The 15,023-nt window shown below is 40.1% G+C and overlaps 1 protein-coding gene across 1 annotated transcript in view; it reads left to right on the forward strand.

The window, feature by feature from the left end:
- Nucleotides 1-15,023, forward strand: part of LOC124622323 (nucleolar protein 6) — a 136,827-nt gene that overhangs the window by 58,267 nt on the left and 63,537 nt on the right. The window contains exon 6 of the mRNA XM_047147998.1: nt 6,586-6,892. Coding sequence (XP_047003954.1) covers nt 6,586-6,892 — 307 coding nt within the window. The remainder of the gene's footprint in view (nt 1-6,585; nt 6,893-15,023) is intronic.

Here is a 15,023-nt window from a genome sequence, read left to right on the forward strand (position 1 = left end):
CCTATAGTAATTACTGTGATTAGCTTTCACGTACAAACAGAAACAAGTGATGAGATACTTTAATTTATAATATGTGTAGATTCTGTTCAAGCTTTGCTGTACTCCTCACTCACAGCAGTTGATTCCTCAACTGCTTTCCCCATGAGACACCACTTCATCTACAGCCGACCAGCTCTTAGTTTCCATCATTGCCATTAGATGTCACTCCTAATGCCTATTAAATATGGAACAGGTAACAATACATATATTACACACTCATGATTGCTGTAATTACAAATTACATTCACAAACCTTCATCAGGAATTGGTGTATCTGTTAGTGAAAACCATATCAAAATGCCTGTGACACTTACTGATATTAATGTTGACATGCAGACAGAAAAATGTGGTGGATGACATTGATTTAGTAATTTGTATAGAGTTGTCATTTTCTCTGTTCTGCGCTGTAGTAGTATTATAAAAGTCCTTCACACTACGTAGCATATTATTCACCTCCTAGAAAATATGCCAATGGAAACATTTTGAACATAGTTGAGTTCCTTCAGTTGTGACTCGTATGTTTCTGATGGTAGTTGTGGCAACTTACAGCCATGTTTGTTAATGGTTCCAGGAATTGGGGATTGTGTAGCAGGAGAATTTTGTGGTTGGGGAGAAGGTACTGCATGGAGGTTTGGGCTTGGTTGATATGCTTTTGCAGGTCTATGTTGGTGGGGGCTAAGGATTGGCAGAATCTGAACAGGTGGAGGTCATTGTGAAAGGAGGGGTGGCAGCCAGAGGTGGGTAATTTGATGGTAAGGGAATTAGGGGGGGGGGGGGGGGAGATACCACGAGCCAAGCAACAATGCAGGAACAGAATGTGGGACTGGGATCTGGCTAGGGATAAGGAAACTTTTCTGTATTGATGCAGATGGAAGGAGAAAGGATCCATGGTGGTGGAAAAATGCGAAAAATTACATAAATAATGTAGAATTACATCCAAAAAATTTTGCAGAAGTACACCCAATAAGTGTCAAAATTTTCCAAAAAGGATGAAATGGATTCAAAAGCCGGACACCACCAGCAATACCTCTACTTCGACAGCTGCCACCCGTTCCATACCAAGAAGTCCCTTCCATACAGCCTAGCCACCCACGGTCGTCGCACCTGTACGAAAATAAATCTCCCGTTCCTTATCTTTCCACTACCTCCCAAAGTCCCACCATCCAGCCACAGAGGAGCATTCCCCTCGTAACTCAGTACCACCCAGGACTGGAGCAAATGAATTACATTCTCCGCCAGGGTTTCGATTACTTCTCGGCCTGCCTTGAAATGAGAAATGTCTTGCCTACTATTCTTTCCATCCATCCCACAGTGATATTCCGCCATCCACCAAACCTACACAGTATACTTGTATATCCTTACACAACCGCTGCTCCCAATCCCTTACCTCATGGCTCATACCCCTGTAATAGATCTAGATGCAACACCTGTCCCATACATCCTCCCACCACCACCTACTCCAGTCCGGTCACTAACATTATGTATCCCATCACAGGCTACCTGTGAAACCAGTCATGCTGTCTACAAGCTAAGCTGCAACCACTGTGCTGCATTCAATGTAGGCATGACAACCAACAAGCTGTCTGTTTGCATGAATGGCCACCCACAAACTGTGGCCAAGGAACAAATGGACCACCCTGTTGCTGAACACACTGCCAAACATGATATCCTTCATTTCAATGAGTGCTTCACAGCCTGTGCCATATGGATCCTATCAACCAATGCCAGCTTTTCTGAATTGCACTGACGGAAACTTTCACTGCAATACATCCTACGTTCCCGTAACCCTCCTGGCCTCAACTTTTGTTAGTCACTGTCCTCACCCATCAGCCCCTTCCCTGATCCCATTCCAGCACTACACATCCGTCATTCCACCACCACACCCAGTCTTTCTATTTCTCTCCTTTTCTGCTACCCCCCTCTCCACATCTCCCCTGCCCTCCGTCTAACCTGCAGCACTTCACTGTCCGCGACCCCCCACCATACTATCCCTCCTACTCCCCACCCCAGTCTCCTCCTTACCCCCACCCAGTCACCATTCCGATCATGCACTGGTCCTGCTGCTCGTAGTGTGCTTTCAGTTGCCTGAGGCTGCAGTCATGCGTCTGAGTTGCATTTGCGTGCGTGCGCGCGCACGTGTGTGTGTGTGTGTGTGTGTGTGTGGTGTGTGTGTGTGTGTGTGTTGTTGATGAAGGCCAATGGCTGAAAGCTTTAATTGTGAGACCTGCAAGCATGTCTGAAGGAACAGACACTGCTGACAGTTTGCAGCCATATTAAATTATGAAATGTATTCTAGCAAAGTGGCAGGCAGGCACTACAGCATGTCAAAAGTGATAGCTACTTTAGTTTTAACAGTTAAAGGACTTCCTGTATGCATGGTTGTTGTGTTGTATGCCACATCAGCCAATTCTAGATAAACAGTTAAATCATTCTGAAGCTCCAAGTTCAATTATTCTAAAACATGGAAAATTTGCTCATAAAGCTCATAACAAGTGTGGTTGCTTGATAAAAATGTTAAACTTGTGAAACATTCATGTACACACTTAAACTTAAAGGCTACTCTTCTATGCGGGTGTACTCTCCATATATTTGTGATAACTGATAACTTGGAGTGAAACTTGAGGTACATTTTGATGAAGGTGTTCTCATATAGTGGCTTCCATATGTTGGTATCAGATGTGTGGCTGCCTGACTCACTTGACTTTTGAATCAGTGAGTTGGTTTCTAAGCGAATGTGCCCTGTGTTGTCACCGCCATCACCATCAATAATACTGGAGAATGAAGCTTATGTTTTTGTAACAACAGTGGTTATAAACATTTTACTAATGTCAGGAGTCCATGCTGTAGAAATGGTGAGTAATTGCCCATTGACTCATAGATGGTTTAATAATCTCATTTTCTGCTTGTTATATCTTCAACTTTTTTTCTTTGCTGCCTGATTTTTTGCAGTTGTGATAAAGTTTGAGGCATGAGTGTGTTTAGAATAATTTCAAGTAACCCAAAATCCTCAAAAAAAGTTCTTCTCCTCTCCAAAATGAATTTTCACTTGGAAATGGATCCTGCACCAGTTTGAGACATTCTGGCAGGTTAAAATTGTGTGCCAGAATTGGATTTGAGCTCAGAATGTTTGTCTTTCACAGGCAGTTACTCGACCATTCGAATTATTTGAGCACAACTCACAACCCATACTCATAGGAAAGAGACGTGTCTAAAGTAAACTTGTGAGAGCAGTTTGTGAGCCATGCCTGGGCAGCTCAGTTGGTTGAACAGTTGCCCATGAAAGGCATAGGCTCCGGGTCTGCATTCTAGTCTAGCACACACAGTTCAATCTACCAGGATGCTTCAGTCCTTCCCCTTTCATTTCCTGCAAAACGTTCCTCACACTTGGGTTTGTGTTCATTCATTTCCAAGTACTGCTTGTGTGACTCTTGTTTTCCACTGCTTTCTGTTTATTTTTCTCTTTTGTGATTTTCCTGTCACATGACCAACCATTTTTTTTAGGTTGAGCGAGGGTTGTAGCGGGGATAACCTTTTACCACCTGATTGGTTATTTCTGAACTTAGTATTCCCAGTATCTTCTGTTTCAGTATCAATTTCTGTTGAACTAGAAGTTCATCCTTGCACATATGTCAGATCTTCATTGTCAGAATTGACAAAAATTTTCAAAGTCTTTCTGGGCCTGAATCTATCAGAGAGGGAAAAAAAAGTGTCTGAGAGCATTAGGATCATCGAAATTGATGTAGACTGAATTCAGAATTTTGCCTCAATGACATACTGATGCAAACATTGGCAACAGCAAAATGTTGTTTCCTCTTGTTGTGAGCTGTCATCACCCTTTCTGCACATACAAACTATCTTGAGTCCTTTGACTAATTGTAGTCACTCTTAATGCACTTGAAATAAGGCATTTTATTTAGACAAGTAATACCATTGCGAAGCAAATTTTCACTACAAATGCATTAACAAGCCTGAATAATGCTAGGAATACCTCTTTGAACTAATAATAATAATAATAATAATAATAATAATGATATTGCTAATGCAATGTCAATAATGTGATAGCAAAAGCAACAGGAAAGACAACAGTGATACCAGGAACCTGAGCTATCTGAGTCTATTCAGAAGAGTGTATATGGATGTAAACCTTTTTTGTTTATATTAGAAAACTGGGGGATGAGAGGGACTTAGGAAACTGGGGGATTAGAGGGACAAATCACTTATTTCCTTCTGCTCAGAGGCTCTATATATTTATGCATGTTAACCCGCAAATGTACAGAGTCATACTGTCTAAAGAATTCTTAATAGACATACATACTTTCGCTAACATAAAGATATTACTATTCTTTGTCTCGCTTTTACTTGTTTTTGAACTTATACCCCTTTGTGTAAAGAAAAGGAAATTGATGCTGTAAACAATTAAATCATCCTGAACTGGTGGGATAACAAGATGGATTGTTTTGTTCTTTAGTTAACTCTTGATTGCTACATAGATGCTCTCCGTATTCTGTACTGTGTGCAGCTTTGATGTTACCTTATTGCTCACATAAGGGTGCATTTATTCCACCACCGTGATGCTCAGTGGTGTGACCCAGCGATGATGTCTCACATCCGCTGTGTCTTACCAGCCCATTTAACCCGCACAATTGCTGCTCACTGCACCACTTGATCCAATCTTCACCAGACCATGATATCAAGGTGATTTGTGTTTTGCACTGCAACCATTGCTGTATCTACTGGAACTTGAGCCATGATTGGCTGCTCCAAGGTTACTCCAGCAGTGCTGCATTTGCTTCCACAAGCACTCTGCTAGCTGTGTGAGTAGCTGCATTGTAATTATCCGTGGGAGCAGTGAGGCTGCAGCATAAATTCGACAAGGCTCCTGGCGGGCAGTGAGGTGTAATGTGCCAGCAGCGAGCAGCGAATTGCCAACGGTGAAGCTGCAACATACATGTACCCTAACAGTGCAACCTGTGCTGAGAGACAAGTGTTCCAGCTGCTACAAAATACACATCTGATTTTAAGAAAACTGTTTGCTGAAGAATATTGATTTTTGCACATTTTACTGTCTGATACCTTTGCTTGATAAAGGATTTAATTTCTTTTGCTATTTGCCACAGTTATTGTGCACCATTAAATTACATAAGGCACTGCACGAAATTTTAAAGAATTTACAGAGGTAAAAATCATTGCATTTGCTTTGCATATGGTTGGCTTTTGGCTCCTACGTTTCTGTGTATGAAATATAGATAAGATGTTGAAACTTTATTTAAAATTGAGAGCAGGATGAGACCTCGTTTTGTTTTTGAGCTATTGGTTGTTATATCTGGCGGATGGCTTCATGCCGCATGCCCAATTCCATCCCTGCGCATTGGGAATTGTGGTCATAACAATTTTCATATTTCATAAACACTTTGAGATATCAAAACGAGGTTTCCCACAAATGATAGCATGCAGTGAGGCACATATGTTGTACAGTAAATACTCGAAACTGTTTTTTCACTGAGATGTAGAAGCAATTCATTTGCAGTATTGAGAGAGTTGACGGAACGGGATGTGTAAACACATCGATAGCGCTTAAGGAAAACCCAGGGCTGTGTTTAAACATGTCATCAGCATCTGGGGAGTGGTAAGCATGACAAGTCAACTTGAGCAGTGAAAGGGTAAAATCTACATGTTAATGCTTAATTTTGGATTGAACAACTACTGTCTTTTATACATTTTTCTGCCCATTTACAAGTAGAACTTCTAGTGTGTACAAATACAGTTCTGCTCCAGTGATAGATCTGAAGAAGATCTGCGTCAGGATAGACAACACTCATTATTGCTGTTGCTGCTTCATGGGAACCAATGGCACAGCTATTATAATTGATGTGTGATTTAATCATGACTTTTGTAAAATGAAGAATACAGTTAAGGAAAGTATAAGTGGAGTTTAAGTTATGATCTGATACTTTTAAAGTTTTCTACGTACTATTTATTTTTATTAACACTTCCCTGTTTTGTAATTCATCATTTTTATGATGGTCTCACAGTTGCATTCTTTATGTGTGGTTTTATCTGCCAATGATTTAACATTTTCTTCCAAAAGATCAAGTTGGTTTCAGTGTACTACAGTTTGCTAGTTGTTACACTGTGGTATATGCTGAATAGCAAATAATATTAACTTTTTAGATTTCTTCATTTCCAAGCCAGCCGCTGTGGCCGAGCAGTTCTAGGTGCTTCACTCCAGAACCACACTGCTGCTACAGTTGCAGGTTCGACTCCTGCCTCGGGCATGGATGTGTGTGATGTCCTTAGTTTAGTTAGGTTTAAGTAGTTCTAAGTCTCGGGGACTGATGACCTCAGATGTTAAGCCCCATAGTGGTTAGAGCCATTTGAGCCTTCATTTCCAACATTTTTTGTTTTCTTTGAATCTTGCATCTACACACTTGTTGCATGTTGTGCATCAGGAGTCATTCTTCTGATTTAATTTCTGTTACTATACATTTTTTTGTGTTTTTAGTTAACTGTTACTAATTATGACATTTCTCTTGTTTTGCAAGTGTAGGCATGCTTCCTAAAAACTGATTACTTGAACCAGAGGTATCATCAGAAACGTGCCTTGTACCTTGCATACTTGGCTTCATATTTACAAGAGAGTGATTTACTTGAGGAAGTGATGTTCCATACATGGTGTGGCAATACATTGAAACCAGTATTAAAACTAAAGCCAGCTGGTAAATTAAGCAAACATGTAACTGTGTTGTTGCATTTGTCAGCTGAATCAACATCTTTGAAGATGACTCGATTTTCACCTTCAAAAAATAATGTGAGGCAATCGTGGTATTTTGGTGACTCTGATGGTACTGATAGTGGTAAGTTTTAATAAATTTTTTGTTGTTGCAGTAGTTACAGATAAAAATAGCCATTTATACTTGGTACCATTGTCAAAAATTCTTGATTGATTTAGTGACATATATCCTGTAAATATAACACTGATGCTACGTAAGATAATTGCTTACTCAAAACAGGGAGGCCAAGTATAATAAATGGGAAATGTGTTGCATATCACTAATGGAAATAATTTTCATTTGAGTAGAAGATATATATCCTACAAAATCAAATGTCAGTAATTTTGTTCTTATGAATTCCAAAGTTAGTTACAATTTGAAAGCTGTTAAGTTCCATTGCTAATTTCATGATATTAAGTAGTGATGTAAAGCTAACTCTGGAGTTATGGTTGCATATTATTCATTTTGTCACTATGCTATTTCTTCGCACTCCCCAATATCTCTCTGTCAGACTTGGGTTTCTGAAAGTACTGCAGTTATTCCTGGATGTTAAGAGTACAATCCAGTGTCCAGATTCTTGAAATAAATGCAACACCTCTCGGAAATGAGGTGCTGTATATTAAACTCTCATTTACAATGACTGTGCATATCAAAGATTGCTTATTACTTGGAAAATCACAAATATATTAATATGGGTTATATCCAAAAAAGCCTGTACAATTTAACAGATTCCATTTGAGTATCACAGATAACAATTTCTCCCTTGATCCTGTGATATCATTGTGGTTGTCACAGCCATCATTCTTCCACAGGTCACACATATCTCCAAGGCAGGACCTGACTCTGTGGAACAAATCGTGCAAGCTGCAATTATTGTGAACATAATAAGACTGCTATTATTGTCCCAGCTGGTAGATACACTGTGGCTGTCCACTCCAGAACACATCCACATAAAGAAAACAAACTTCCAAACAACAGGCTGTACCAGTTCATTGCTTAAATGAACTTTGTTGTTGTCTTCAGTCCAGATACTGGTTTGATGCAGCTCTCTGTGCTACTCTATCCTGTACAAACTTCTTCATTTCCAAGTAACTGCTGCACCCTACATCCTTCTGAATCTGCTTAATGTATTTGTCTCTTGGTCCCCCTCTATATGATTTTTACCCTCCGCACTGCCCTCCAGTACTAAATTGGTGATCCCTTGATGCCTCAGAACATGTCCTACCAACCGTTCCCTTCTTCTAGACAAGTTGTGCAACTAATTCCTCTTCTCCCCAATTCTATTCAGTACTTCCTCATTAGTTACATGGTCTACCCATCTCATCTTTCAACACTCTTCTGTAGCACCACATTTCGAAAGCTTCTATTCTCTTCTTGTCTAAACTATTTATCATCCACGTTTCACATCCATACATGGCTACACACCATACAAATACCTTGAGAAAAAATTTCCTGACACTTAATTCTATACTCAATGTTGGCAAATTTCTCTTCTTCAGAAATGCTTTTCTTGCCATTACCAGTCTGCAGTTTATACCATCCCTACTTGAACTATCATCAGTTATTTTGCTCCCCAAATAGCAAAACACATCTGCTACTTTAAGGGTCTCACTTCCTAATATAATTCCCTCAGCATCACCTGATTTAGTTAGACTATATTCCATTATCCTCGTTTTGCATTTGTTGATGTTCATCTTATATCCTCCTTTCAAGACACTGTCCATTCCGTTCAACTGCTTTTCCAGGTACTTTGCTGTCTCTGACAGAATTACAATGTCATTAGCAGACCTAAAGGTTTTTATTCCTTCTCCATGGATTTTAATTCATATTCCAATTTTTTCTTTTGATTCCTTTACTGCTTTCTCAATGTATAGATTGAATAACATCGAGGATAGGCTACAACCCTACCTCATTCCCTTTCCAACCACTGCTTCCCTTTCATGCCCCTTGACTCTTATAACTGCCATCTGGTTTCTGTACAAATTCTAAATAGCCTTTCACTCCCTGTATTTGACCCCTGCCACCTTCAGAATTTGAAAGAGAGTATTCCAGTCAACATTGTCAAAAGCTTTCTCTAAGTCTACAAATGCTAGAAACGAAGGTTTGCCTTTCCTTAATCAATCTTCTAAGATAAGTCATAGGATCAGTATTCCCTCACGTGTTCCAACATTTATACAGAATCCAAACTGGTCGTCCCCAAGGTTGGTTTCTACCAGTTGTTTCCATTTGTCTGTAAAGAATTCATGTCAGTATTTTTACTAAATTGATAGTTCGGTAATTTTCACAGCTGTCTACACCTGCTTTCTTTGGGGTTGGAATTTGTATATTCTTCTTGAAGTCTGAGGGTATTTCGCCTGTCTCATACATCTTGCTCACCAGACGGTACAGCTGGCTTTCCCAAGGCTATCAGTAGCTCTAAAGGAATGTTGTCGACTCCCGGGGCTTTGTTTCGACTTTCTTTCAGTGCTCTGTCAAATTCTTCATGCAGTATCATATCTCCCATTTCATCTTCACCTACATCCTCTTCCATTTCCATAATATTGCCCTCAAGTACATGCCCTTGTATAGACCCTCTACGTACTCCTTCCACCTTTCTGCTTTCCCTTCTTTGCCTAGAACTGGTTTTCCATCTGAACTCTTGATATTCATACCAGTGGTTCTCTTTTCTCCAAAGGTCTCTTTAATTTTACTGTTGGCAGTATCTATCTTACCCCCTAGTGATATATGCCTCTAAATCCTAGATTTGTCCTCAAGCTACCCCTGCTTAGCCATTTTACACTTCCTGTCAATCTCATTTTTGAGTTGGTTGTGTTCCTTTTTGCCTGCTTCATTTAATGCATTTTTGTATTTTCTCCTTTCATCAGTTAAATTCAATATCTGTTCTGTTACCCAAGGATTTCTACTAATCCTCATCTTTTTACCTACTTGATTCTCCACTGCCTTCACTATTTCATCTCTCAAATCTACCCATTCTCCTTCTACTATATTTCTGTCCCCTGTTCTTGTCAATTGTTCCACAATGCTCTCTCTGAAACACTCTACAACATCTGATTCTTTTAGTTTATCCAGCTCCCATCTCCTTAAATTCCCACCTTCTTGCAGTTTCTTCAGTTTCAATCTACAGTTCATAACCTATAGCTTGTGGTCAGAATCCACATCTGCTTCTGGAAATGTAGTATGATTTAAAACCTGGTTCCTAAATCTCTGTCTTACCATTATGTAATCTATCTGAAACATTCCAGTGTCTCCAGGCTTCTTCCACGTATACAACCTTCTTTCATGATTCTTAAACCAAGTGTTAGCTGTGATAAAGTTAATGCTCTGTGCAAAATTCTACCAGACAGCTTCCTCTTTCATTCCTTACCTTCTACTTTTCCTTCTCTTCCTTTTCCTACTATCGAATTCCAGTCGTCCATGGCTATTAAATTTTCATCTCCCTTCACTGTGTGAATAATTTCTTATATCTCATCATACATTTCTTCAAACTCTTCATTGTCTGCGGAGCTAATTGGCATATAAACTTGTGGTATGCGTGGGCTTTGTGTCTACCTTAACTACAGTAATGCGTTCACTATGCTGTTCATAGTATCTTATCCGTGCTCCTATTTTTTTTTTTTTCCCCATTGTTAAACTACTCCTGCATTACTTCTATTTGATTTTGTATTTATAACCCTGTATTCACCTGACCAGAAGTCTTGCTCCTCCTGCCACCGAACTTCATTAATTCGCACGAAATCTAATTTTAACCTATCCATTTCCCTTTTCAGATTTTCTGACCTACCTGCTTGATTAAGGAATCTGACATTCCATGCTCCGATCCGTAGAATGCCAGTTTTGTTTCTCCTGATAACGAGAACACCATCATCATTTAACCATACAGTAAAGCTGCATGCCCTTGGAAAAATTACAGCTAGAGTTTCCCGTTGTTTTCAGTACCAGCACAGCAAAGCTATTTTGGTTAATGTTACAAGGTCATACCAGTCAATCATCCAGACTGTTCCCCCTGCAACTACAGAAAAGGCTGCTATCCCTCTTCAGGAACCACACATTTGCATCACCTCTCAGGAGATACCCCTCCATTGTGGTTGCACCTACAGTACAGCTATCTGCATTGCTAAGGGACGCAAGCCTTCCCACCAGTGGCAAGGTCCATGGTTCATATTTGTCGGCTCATCAGATGGTTGTGCAACACATAACATCAGCAAAGTGATATGCTACACTGTAATGCACTAAAGTTTAAGAATCAATTAACTTTTTCAGAATATATTGTTTATCCACTGCTAATTCACAGAAAATATGAACAAATGAATATTTTCTCTTCCTAATAGTGTTCTATCATTATCGATTACAAATAAATGATGAAAAAGAGGAGAATCCAGGGTGGAATGTGATGATATGATGAAAAGGATAGTTGCTGCTCATCATATAGCGGAGATGCTGAGTCGCAGATAGGCACAACAAAAAGACTAACAGAAAGTGAGCTTTCAGCCAACAAAGCCTTCGTTGAAAATAAAGAAAACACACACACACACACACACACACACACACACACACACACACACACACGCACACGACCACTATTGTCTCTGGCTGCTGAGGTTAGACTGGGCCAGTATGACCTCTGTTGTCTATTTTTGACGAAGATCTTGTTGACCAAAAGCTGACATTCTGACAGGCTTTTTGTTGTGCCTATCTGCGACTCAGCATCTCTGCTATATGATGAGTAGAATCTACCCTTTTCAAAATAAATTATGAATGTACACATAAGAGTCTACATCCAATAATTATTTCTTTTGCATTATTTGCTACTTGTACAAATATACTATCTGTCAATATTTCTTCATAGTATTACCACTTTTTCTGTGTTTAGCTGCAGTAATCAGAAGTGATTGTTTATTTGATTACTCATTGTTGACGGGGATAATGTGGCTGAAAGTTGTTGTGAACCATGCCTTGATTACGGGCCTTATGCAGTAACTGGAGGAAATATGAGGCAGTGGTGTCACGCGTTTATGGAACACTGTTAAATGTAACTATGGATGCGAGACATGGTAGCCTTAATGTGCAGGAAGACCATTTTGTTGATCTTATGAATACACACTGTTGGAAAATACTGGAGGGTTGAAAATGAACTTTTTATTCACATTTCGACTGCTTATAAAACATACATTTCTTTCACTAGTGTGGAATGTGGAAAAAGTGTAGTACATCATGTCAGTTGTGATTGTGTGACCAAATAAGCTATGCTGTTAATGGATATCAGGGAATGGTAATAATATGTGAAGGGTGTTGCCAGACTCTTTTGGAAACTTACACATTCTCTTCTGAAACAGCGCGTGGATGATGTAAACAAAATCAGTGTTTGACCTTAGAAGAAAATATGGAAACGACATGATGTGAAGTTTGGATTAAGAATCTACACTTTTAGATTTTAATGTTAGTGCAGCATTTCGGCAGGTGGTCTACAATGGGGTGAGCATTGTCTTGGATAGGGTGGGCAGAGGTAGAGAGATGTGAGAGGCAGGGAAATGGGCTGGGTTTGGATGGCTAGTGGCTCAGAAGGAGGCAGCTGGTTTGCTGACTAGGGTGTGAGAGGGGGAGGGATGGCAGGTGCGCAGGCTAGGTGCGTGATTCACAGTTGTCGAAGCCTATGGGAGTGGTGCACAATGAAGGTGACATAGGGACAGTTATCATTCCTTTCATCATATCGATTCCTCCCAACTCCTCCCCATATTACCTTGAGTGTGCACTGCTCCCCAAAGGCTCTGACAACTATGCATCACACACCTATCCCACACAACTGCCACTCCACCCTCCTGCATTCCTAGCTGGCAAACCAGCTGATTCATTCTGAACGGCTAGCCCCCCACCCCCAAACTCTGCTTCCTGCCTCTCTCTCTCTCTCTCTCTCTCTCTCTCTCTCTCTCTCTCTCTCTCTGCCCATGCCACCTGACACAATCCCCACCCCACCCTAGTCCACCCGCTGAAACACAGCACTAGCATTGCGTGTCCACTCAGTGCCACATGAGGGCATAGGCATCTGCACACACACACACACACACACGCACACACACATGCGCGCGCGCGCGCGCGTGTGCGTGCGTTTCTTTCTATCTGTCTGTCTACCTGAGTGTCTGTCTTTTTACTCTAGCTCGAAAAAAGATTACTCTGAAAGCTATTAAGCTTTCTTTCTTTTTTGTGTTTGCATCTGTTGACAGCAACACCTCTGCCTTTTGGTGAGTGGTCTACTTTACTCCTGAAGTATTTACATTGTGCCAGAACCTTTGTACAAAATTATTATGTGTTGCAATTGATGGCTGTATAACAGACTGTTGTTCATAGCCAGAATAACAGCTGTCGAAAGGGGACTGCTTTCCATGGTTGGTGTATTTGTACATGAGTTACAGTGCATGTACAACCACAGAAAGGTTGAGGCACCATGTGTATGTGGGATTTTGATGTAAAGCAGGATGCATCAACAGTGACAAGGATGTTGGGGGAGAGGGATAAGAATGGATTTGAAACTTTTCAGGAGATTGTGGTTATCTTTTGTGTGTCATGGGAGATGCCCTTGAGATGCTGGTCTACCTGGACTGGGATGTGTTTGATAGGGACTTTGAAGCCCTCTGCAACAGGATAACCAGGATGGCTGTGTTTGTTTATTTTGGGAAGTAGGTAAAAGGTTGGCATGCTTGGGCTAGGACTGGCAAGGAATTCTGTGGATAAAGTTGTGATTTCTTGTGAGGGAGTTTATAAGATTTTCTGCAGCTCAGTCTGGATGGATGGCATACGGTCGTTAGGAACAGTTGTGAGCTAAAGATTTAGTTTGTAAAAGGAACAGATGTCGCAGGATCAAAGAGGGGCCTAGATGAGAAGTTTAGGACTGCACTTGTGGTTTGATTGTGGCTAGGATATGCGAGGAGGAGGACATTAAGTAGTTAATGCATACTGGGCTTCTTGGAGTGGAGTTGAGTAGTTATTGGGGACGGTGTTGTATATTGTGATTGTGGGAAAGAGGTGCTACTTTTGAAGCATTTGTCCAGTAAGATGCATAGTTGCCTCAGGTGGTGTGAGCCTCAATGAAAACATCAGAGGAATAAAATCCATTTGAGAGGGGGAGAGAAAGAGAGAGAGGTTGGTGAAGTTGTTGAGGGGTAGATGTAAAAGAGAGGTAAAGTAAATATGTTAAATATTCAGTTTTTGCAGACTTGGTAAATGTCTGGCTGCTGAATGTGTTATGAGGCCAGAGGAAATGATGAGAAACATTTTCAAGGCTCGCATACAAAACAAACCCACATAATCAAAGATCTCGCATAATGCACCGTAACGCTTACCTGGCAGACTCATATCAAGAGTGCATATGGTTAACATGTGTGTGAATTACCTGTGAAAATACAATGGATAGATTTTATTGGCCTCCAGACTTACCATATTTTCTCTTCCTCTTTGTTGCTGCAGATGGATGCATCAATTGGATATTGGACATGAATAAGCAGTGGATCTCATTAACTAATGAAGTTAGTAGAAGTTCAGGATGCCATTTTGAATATTTATTGGGATTAATGATCTAGTTAAACTCAGTGATTTGTAATGTATAAAAAAAATTTCTTTTCAAAAAAAGAAAAGAAAAGTGTGAATGGAATCACAGTCCACAGTCTGTGCTGCTATACTTATTGTATTAATAAACAGAAAAATCATAAAATCTTTACAATGAGTTGCATAGATATATGATCAGAAACCTATCTGAGAACTGATTCAACTGATCTATGCTCTAGCAAACTGCAGCAAGGTTTTGTACATAATTGTACACTTTTGGGAGCCTTCAGCTGACTGCAAACAATAATTTGCTAATCAGTTGTCATACAAATCTTTTTTCATTGTGCTTATACAATAGAAGTCTCAAATTTACTCTTTCCCTTAGTCCTCATGATTTATCATAATTCCTTTTCTGTAAATTCTTATTAAAATAGCTAACTGAATTGTTGGTTGACTGTCAGGTTATCCCTGTGCTGTTTCCTCATGTCAAGTTGGAATTGTCCGTACGACCTTCGGTAACATTTTTACATACGTGATTTCACCATTTGTTGGCACTGGCGACTGCTGCTGTGTGGTTAGTAGAAGCTTTTTTCTGCCTTAATGTGGGTTTTGTTTAGTCCTGGAACCCTCTCTTACATATATGATCTCTTTCTCTTGAGTTGCAGACAGACACAATGAA

The sequence above is a fragment of the Schistocerca americana genome, chromosome 7 (assembly GCF_021461395.2).
Source record: "Schistocerca americana isolate TAMUIC-IGC-003095 chromosome 7, iqSchAmer2.1, whole genome shotgun sequence".
NCBI lineage: Eukaryota > Metazoa > Arthropoda > Insecta > Orthoptera > Acrididae > Schistocerca > Schistocerca americana.